Source organism: Crotalus tigris, unplaced genomic scaffold (genome assembly GCF_016545835.1).
Source record: "Crotalus tigris isolate CLP2741 ecotype Arizona unplaced genomic scaffold, ASM1654583v1 scf7180000017541.2806704, whole genome shotgun sequence".
In the NCBI taxonomy this organism is placed as follows: Eukaryota; Metazoa; Chordata; class Lepidosauria; order Squamata; family Viperidae; genus Crotalus; species Crotalus tigris.
Window position 1 is genome coordinate 150212 of NW_024096462.1, and position 8564 is coordinate 158775.

At 38.7% G+C, this 8564-nt stretch overlaps 1 protein-coding gene across 1 annotated transcript in view; it reads right to left on the reverse strand.

Annotated features, from left to right (window-relative positions):
* NINJ2 (ninjurin 2) overlaps positions 1 to 6195 on the reverse strand; it is a 66172-nt gene extending 59977 nt beyond the window's left edge. The window contains exon 1 of the mRNA XM_039354900.1: positions 6028 to 6195. Coding sequence (XP_039210834.1) covers positions 6028 to 6060 — 33 coding nt within the window. The 5' untranslated portion in view covers positions 6061 to 6195. The remainder of the gene's footprint in view (positions 1 to 6027) is intronic.
* Between the last annotated feature and the right edge of the window lie 2369 nt (positions 6196 to 8564).

The following is an 8564-nucleotide window of genomic DNA, read 5'->3' on the forward strand; positions in this document are numbered from 1 at the left end:
TTAAGTGAGTTTTTGCCCCATTTTACAACCTTTCCTGCCACAGTTGTTCAGCGAAGCACTGCAGTTCTTACGTTAGTAACCTGGTTGTAAAGTGAATCTGGTTTCCCCATTAACTTTGCTTGTGAGATGGTAGCAAAAGGGGATCACCCGTCATAAATATGAAACAGTTGCCAAGAGTCTGAATTTTGATCACGTGACCACGGGGATCCTGCATAGCTTGCAAAAGTGAAAAATGGTCATAAGTCACTTTTTAGTGACTTTGAATGGTCACTAAACAAACTGTTGTAAGTCAAGAACTACTCATATAAAGGAGCCCAAATTGAAAACTTCCAGTATAGCAGAAAAAGAAATAATAATAATAATAATAACAATAATAACAATAACAATAAAGTTGGAAGGGATCTTGAAGGTCATCTAGTCCAACCCCCTGCTCAGGCAGGAAATTTTGGACAAATGGCTGTCCAGTTTCTTCTTAAAAACTTCCAGTATTGGAGTATTCACAGCTTCTGGAGGCAGGTTGTTCCATTGGTTAATTGTTCTAACTGTCAGGAAGTTTCTCCTTAGTTCTAGATTGCGTCTCTCCTTGATTAGTTTCCATCCGTTGTTGAATGCAGTGGATGTTTGCTGCTATGCTAAGCACAGAAATATGCAAGAATGCTAGTAATTTATTTTCTTTTATTTTTATGAAGAGGGGGAAATGGATGTGCATTGAGGCACATCTTTGAGGAGGTAGAATAAGACGGTCAGCTATTGGTTGGCAAGCAAACAATGATTGGCTAACAGTTCTACATCTTCAGTTTGGGGCCAGTAAAAGCAACTGCTAGTTGGCTGGCAGTTTTGTCTGCAAGCTTTAGACGTGCAAGCTTTTAAATATGCTTGGGTTTATAACATTCTGATGTACAAACAGACCAGAGTTTGGGTTAATCTTGGATACATTTCGGTTTGGATTTGTCTGGAAAATCCCAGAGTTGATGAAATATGTTTTGTGTTTTTCTAACACTGAGAGACAGATAAACTGGAGAGCAAACACATCATCTTACCACCTTACCCCTAGTTTTGGCGAATAAAACCTTGCAGTTGGGCATTAACCTCCCATCTTCCACCCCATGATGCATTGCAAATTTTCACATATATAAGGTGCTGTGAAATATGGCAGTCCTTTGTTAAAATGTCTAAAATCCTGTATTAATTTTAAGCATTCAGATTTAGCACTTCTGAACTCCTTTAGGATATTTGTTAGATACCACACCATAAAGAAAAGTTGAAATTTCACGTACAAACTGTAAAACAAACAAACCTGCAGAGGTTTTTCCACTCTTTTCACTTGCTTAATAGGGGAAAATGGAATGTTTGGACAATCCAGCCAAAATCAAGGATTGTTTAATCCCATCAATTTCAATTTAGACAGAATGAGGTTCTATAATTAACTCTCTCAATGATTTCATTTGGAACAGGACAGAGGGCAATTCTACATATACTGCAAGGACCAGCAATTATTATATTAATCTTGAGTTTTTGAAGTGCTTACTTTGATTAGACCCTGGACTGTGCACTTTGATATTACTTTTAATCTAATATTTATTAGTTTACTATATCTTGTCAAATTAGGAAATTCCTTAAGTGGTTAATGAATTCAGTATGGATTTGGTTGCATTAGAGAATATGTGACTTCCAGCTAACATGACAAATGCTAACCTATGGATTAGTTTTCTGTTTGCAATTCAAAAATAATTACTATTGAGCAGACAGATACTCCCAGGTGTAAAATGCTTGAGCATAAATAGTCTCAGCTCCCATTTGTGAGGCTGGTCACTATATTTATTCCCAGTGTATGGACAAATCTGGCAGGCATACAAAGAACTATTTCTATGAATAAAGTTACTTTTTTCCCCTGTTTGCAGTAAATGAACAACTTCTTCAATTTCCTAAGGGGAAAGCAACAGATTGGAGGAAGCAATTTATTCACTCAGGTATTTCTACAGTTTTAAATTTCTCAATCTTATTTCTTCTGTAACATTTTCTGACTAATTCTTTTCTTCCAAAGCATAGATTGTGAGTCATAATTTTAGCATTCATGGCCAAAAAGAATATTGGGCTCCATGGAAAAAATGGACTTTAAATCAGCAAAGAGAAATTAATTCAGCTTTCCAAAGCTGATAGCCTCATGAAGGGCTTGGGCTGCAGTTCCCAGAATTCCCAATTGGTGTTGCAGAAGGGAATTCTGGGAGTTGTATTCGCAACATACAAGCAATCCTCATTTAGCAACTGCCCCATTTGATGGCCATTCATAATTACAGGGAGAATGAAAAAGTAACTTTACGACCAATCCTTGCATTTATGACCTTTGCAGGTCTGTAAAGCAAAGGAAAGCTGAGGTTAGATCAGATATCTTCAAACTTGGCCCTTTTATAACTTGTGGACTTCAGGCAAGTTGGCTGAGGAATTCTGGGAGCTGAAGTCCACAAGTCATAAAAGGGCCAAGTTTGAAGATCCCTGGGTTAGATCACAAGCTCTACTACGTAGCCACCACTTCACTTAATGACCAAGTTGCTGATCCCACTTGTGGTTGCTAAATGGGGGCTATCTGTACCTGGGTTTAAAACTCACTTGGATGAGTTTTATGACAGGATCAACCAAGATTTTAGCTGTTTCAGATAAAAGACAGAAGGGCTATTTCTTCATATTCTTTATTATTGATTATGATAGATAGATAGATAGATAGATAGATAGATAGATAGATAGATAGATAGATAGATAGATAGATAGATAGATAGATGGATGGATGGATGGATGGATGGATGGATGGATGGATGGATGGATAGATAGAGGATTCTCAATCCAATTTATCATGAAGTGCATTATAACATACTTTTAAGATAAAATCACTAAATTGTAAAAATACCAGTGCCACCCTCACACTTGAGGGCAGCAGCCTCCATTGGAAAATGCAGCCAGATTGTATAATAGATACAATTCTGCCCTCTAATGCTTGGTGCCCTTCCCTAGCATGCACTGCCTGCATCGGTGGTGGCATCAGTCTCAAGACAGAGACTGGGAGCGTTAATGAGAGTGACCAACCAGATGGTTCTTAGATGCTCTCAAGGTAGGTAACGTGTAGGCAACAGCCCTCTGGCATAATGTAGATCCGGTAAGTTGCAAGCACATTGCTCTAAACATGGTTATTCTGCTATACAGGTATTATGTCAAGGACGACTTCTCTTTCTCATCAAGATTCAAGCACCTGGAGCTGGTAAAAAAATCTCTTGGAAACATTTTTTATGTTTCCTATTTATAGGAATTCAGATCATATCCAGATTTAACTTGTTTAATGTCATTGCCTTTCCACAGGAAATTCTGAAAAACAATCGTTCTGAAAAAAGGAAGCAGTCTGTAACACAGATTTTTATATTATAATCATTGTTGTTATGTGATTTTGCATTCATTTATTGAGGGCATTCACTGTCTTATTCTTCAGCCCAAAAATATAAATGAGCAAACGTTGCACAATATTGTAAGTTATAGTGCAGCCTTAAAACAAAATTAAACTTATTGGCCTTGAAGCCAGTTTGTATGCAGAATTAGATTTGGGCCAGTGGAAATTTTCCATATACATTGAGGCAAAATATTCTAAATGAATATCTATTTGGTTCTGACAAACATTTGCTGGTCCTAAACATCTCCTCTCCAATGGTGTAAGGACCTGATGAAAAAAGCAGCTGCTTGTGCAGATCTGTGTGGAAGAATGTGGTCCTTATGACGCCAAAACCAGGCCTAGAAACAAGCCAAGAGCAACAGATTTTTTTAAAAAAAAAACTAGTGAGATGTATTTCATTTGAATGATTCCAACCAGTAAAGTATTAACTTCATTTCGGGACAAATTGCATTGCAAGAACTCATCAAAGGCGTCCCTATAACAACACACAACAGACCAAGCAAAATGTTTTAGAGCTATCGGATCTAGACTGCAAAAATCCAAATAGCCACAAGCTGGCAACAGATATTCCAGTTATCTGTACTTCTTTGCTGCCATTAGTGGTCATTTGGCTTTTTGCAGCTCAAATTTGGTAGCCCAAAGTATTAAATATAGCACAAATGGTAGTCAGGCTCTCCCTGTTAAGGAGGAGAAGAGACATAACCTTATATCCTGGAACGGGCTTCATGTCTCAAAAGCCATTGTGGGAAGAATCCAGAGAAAGAAATATTTGGGGGAATATTAAAAAGGCAGAATATATTTCCCCAAAGGAATAATGGAGAAGAGCTTGAAAAAGACAGAAACCAGCCCCAGCCCCTCTTCCCCAAGCAGAAACTAGGCAGAGGCCAGCTTTTAGAAATGCAAATGCAATAATCCATTCAGGAAGGTTGGAGCCAGGAAACTAGAAGCTGATGAGATTAGGAAGACAAAGACCTCTAAAATCTACATACCCCACCCAAATTCTACTGGGGAGATAATAGGATTAACCCACCAACACCAAAAGGGCACACTCAGACTCAGGTCAACGTACATGACACAGGAAATATAAAGCCTCAAACAGGAACAGGAAACAAGAGCTCAAGAAGGTATAAAAACCCAACACTCCCAGCTACATGTGGCCATTTTTCCCAGAGCCATCTTTCTGTCTGGCTCTCCTCTTCAATAAACTACAACCTTCTTTCTAAAGCAGTCTCCTTCTTCTAAAGCATCTTTTGTTTATTTCCATCTTGGAATGGATCCTGATGAAGATTTTTCTTTCAACGCCATGTTAGCCTTCAAACCCATGGCCAAATAAATCAATCTTTTGGGAATACAGCTGAATATTCAGGCCTGCAGCAGAAAGAGATGAACAAGCAGCTTCTTCCAACTGCTCAGCTAGGCTGACATGGCACAATCATTTTGTAAGTAAATAAACATATTGTTGTATGAATTTGATGGAATGGTTAGTTTGCATTTCAGTGGATTGTAATGGCCTAAAGCAATGAAATTAAGTCCATAAAGATAGCCCATCTGGAAGATCTCCTTTTAAAAATATCCTTCCTAAAAGTAGAAAACTATTATGGCAATCAAAAAAAAACAGGACTAGAACCTCTCATCCTGATATACCTGTAGTTGTTTTCCACTTGAAGAAAGTTTACACAAGGTAGCATTGAAAAGTTGTATCTCTCACATATCATTTGAAGTGAACCCATGCTTTCTGTCTTCTTGTACTGTCTTGATGGTACTTGCTTTTGAGGGGGGGAAGCGGGGGGCAGATGGTTATTTGAGGTTTGCTTGCAAGTGGGTAGATTTGTTTCTTCCCCGTTCCTTAGGAGACAAGGTTAACTCTGCCAAAGCCAGGTAACCCTAACTGCAACCTCAGTATATCCTAAAGTCATGTTATGGTCTATCGCTCTTCTCTTAAGCTGAATGCTCCCTTTCTTCACTTTGCTAGGTACTTCGCTGGTTAGAATTTTTTTTCTTAAAATTCAGCCCATTGACCAAAAGCATCAACCTTTCAAGGGATGCCAAGTTGAGGAAGCAGACACTCCTTGTCAAACAAACATTAAGGAGCAGTCAAATGGCTGGATGAAGAGGTTGTATTTCCTCAGGAATCCTAGATGGGAATTCATCTCTCTCCTTTTCTTGCTTAGCTATTGCTTTGTTTCTTTCTTTTCCTACAAACATTTCAGGAGCATTTTCTTAATCAGGCACAGAGGAGCTTTTTGAGAAAGAGCAGAGGTGAAATCAGTTTTCCAGCTGGTAGAGAAAAAAAAATGAGGCTACCTTCATTTGCTTGTCCTTTTAAGAAAGCCCTGATAGTTCTCCTTTCATTTCCCTGCCTCTCAATTTTATTATCAGTGCATGTTAATCAATCCCTGGATGAGAAGAACATAGGCTGTGGATCCTATTATCAGCTCCAATGAGAGAGCAAGGAAAGCAAAAGAGGAAAAAAAAAAAAACCAAAGAAGCATCAAAATAAGACAGAAAAAAATGGAAAGGAATCATGAGGAAGAAGAATTAGGATCTGCTCCTTACCCACCCTCTCTCTTGGTTCATGGCCAAGAAACACTTACGTGAAGGTTGATCATTTCTCCTTCTGATCCCATCTTTAGTCTCCCCAGGTTTTCTCCTTAGTCCTCTTGAACCCACATAAGAGATCAAGTCTCGGTAGCCTTCTGGATTCTCCAGAGCATTTGCTGAGTGGGAGGGAAAGTGCCGTTCCTGGAACAGACCTGCTATTCATTTGCCTGAAGTCCAACTCTCGCTTTGGCTGGAGCATTGGAATGGGGGAGGAGGAGGGAGACTGGTAGTGTTGGTGGAGGCAGTGGCATGCAAAGCCATTATTGTCTTCAAGATGCTGAATGGTCCTCCTTGTTACGTTATCTATGACTACATATCTCTGGAGCTTCTGGATCCAGCTGAGTCCTATGAAGTCACTGGCATTGCAATTCAGGGACACCTGCAAATGTACCACTGGGTTCATGGCACAGATCAAGCCAGCTTTTGGCAGAAGACAGGCTGCAGCTAGAGGGAGTTGGAGTGCAGATGGCACAAGGCTGGCCCTCTTGGTGTGTTTGTTATTCCAGGCAGCCACTAAAAAGACCAAGAGAAATCAATCACTAACAGCAATGAGTCACTTTCCAGCTCCAGATTTGTAATACTGGGACCAGTTCTCATCCATCCAAGTCTGGCTTTGGAATAACACAATAAATTATCCAGTGCTGGAGTTGAGAGTTAGAACCAACAGAGACCACAAGTTGTCATCACAAAAGTAAAGATGGTAGCCACCATAGTAAGATTAAAGCTCCATCTGTTAAAAAATGGATGGATCATTGAATTACAATTGTGGCTGCCATTTTGACTTCTTTTACCACACTCTGTGGATAATCCTGGTTGTAAACTTTTAGAAGCAGCAGTCCCGCCCCTTCCCTGCTGTCTCTTAAAATTTTGTTTTCCACCCAAGAGAGACACCAAAGGATATGATCTCAATATAAGGCTTCATGCAGGGATGGTTCATTAGGGCTGGTTCCAGAGATCCAGAATCCCAAGGAAAAACTTTGCATTCAGCTCTTCTGCCTAAAATTATTTCCCTGGCAATCTGCATGGAAAACTCTTACTGGTTGGGTTTATGTTTCACTAAGCCACAGAATATTTAATAATAGCTTATTGAATAAACCATTATTGGCTAGGTTTGAAGAACATACTCTTAGTCACAAACCATGACAGAGCAATCAGAATGAGAATACTGTGAGATTTGGTATGTTCTCTCAATCCACTACAGTGAGCTAGACACTTTTGAGTTTTTTTGAATATCAGTTGTTACTTCTTTTCTGCATTGATAATTGGTGTCTCTTCAATATACAGAATTTCCAGAGCAGCTTCCATTAAAACCAAAATAATATAAAGTGCACTGTCAAAATATCAGGCTCTAATGAGCAACAAATTAGCAGATAACCCAGAAACATAGCTGCAGAAACTCATTTAACTGTTCTTTATATTGCTATACTTAAGTATTATTTTTAAAGACCCTTGTTGGGTTTTAGGTGAGTCACTCTAAAGCATAGATGTCAAACTCATCACATCATGTGACGTGTTGTGACATATCGTGACTCTTTTTGTATTGCTGGCAATGGGGTGGGCGCAGCTTTAGTATGATAAAACCAGCCTGTGGGCCGGCAGTTTGACACCCCTGCTCTAAAGACAGCATGTTTTTTTTTTCAAGGGGAAGGTATAACCCAGGGGTCTTCAAACTTGGCCCTTTTATGACTTGTAGACTTCAACTCGCTGGCTGAGGAATTCTGGGAGTTGAAGTCCACAAATCATAACAGGGCCAAGTTTGAAGACCCCTGGTATAACCCCATGGGGGTTAGTTTAGGCCTGTAAGCACAAGGTCACTGTTTTAGAGAAGCTAGGATGAAAATGCTAATATAGATTTTCTGAGAAGCTGTATAATAATCGTTATAAATAAGATTGGAATTGTAATAACAAGTATGGCTAAATGACAAAATTATATGGGAAACTAATATATGTACATTTCTTTGGATTTGCATAGTTATGCTAGGCTTCTGATCTCAAGCTGCAAATCCCATAAATTATCATTTATGATCACATTATTTGCATCTTCAGAAGCCAAAGAAATATTTGCCTGGCTATAAAGTTGAAAACAAAATCTTTGAACAAAAGTATTTTTGGTTTGAATTAGTCTGATTTAGATCATGTGTGTTTAATTTTAACTTCATTACATTTCATAGTCTTGAGGTTTAAAGGCTTCTCCCCCCCCCAGATCTTTTAACTTTCACTTTTCCCAAAGGACATACTTTTAGGCAGAAGTTTAAAAAGCACAATTGACAGAGCATCTGATGAAGTTTGTTGTAACTCACAAAATCGAATTTGCCCAGTTCTGAGAGGGATTATTGTGAAAAGAAAAAGAAATCAACTAAAGAATGTGTACTTTAAGTAAAATGCAGGCTGTGTATCTGTTCAGAGTTTATATCTGTAAAGATATAAATCACAAGTACTCAAAGTGTTTTCCGCCCCATAATATGGGGTTGTCTCACATTGTCCTTCAAATATTTGAATAGTGTAATCATTCCAATTAGTTCCCACCCTT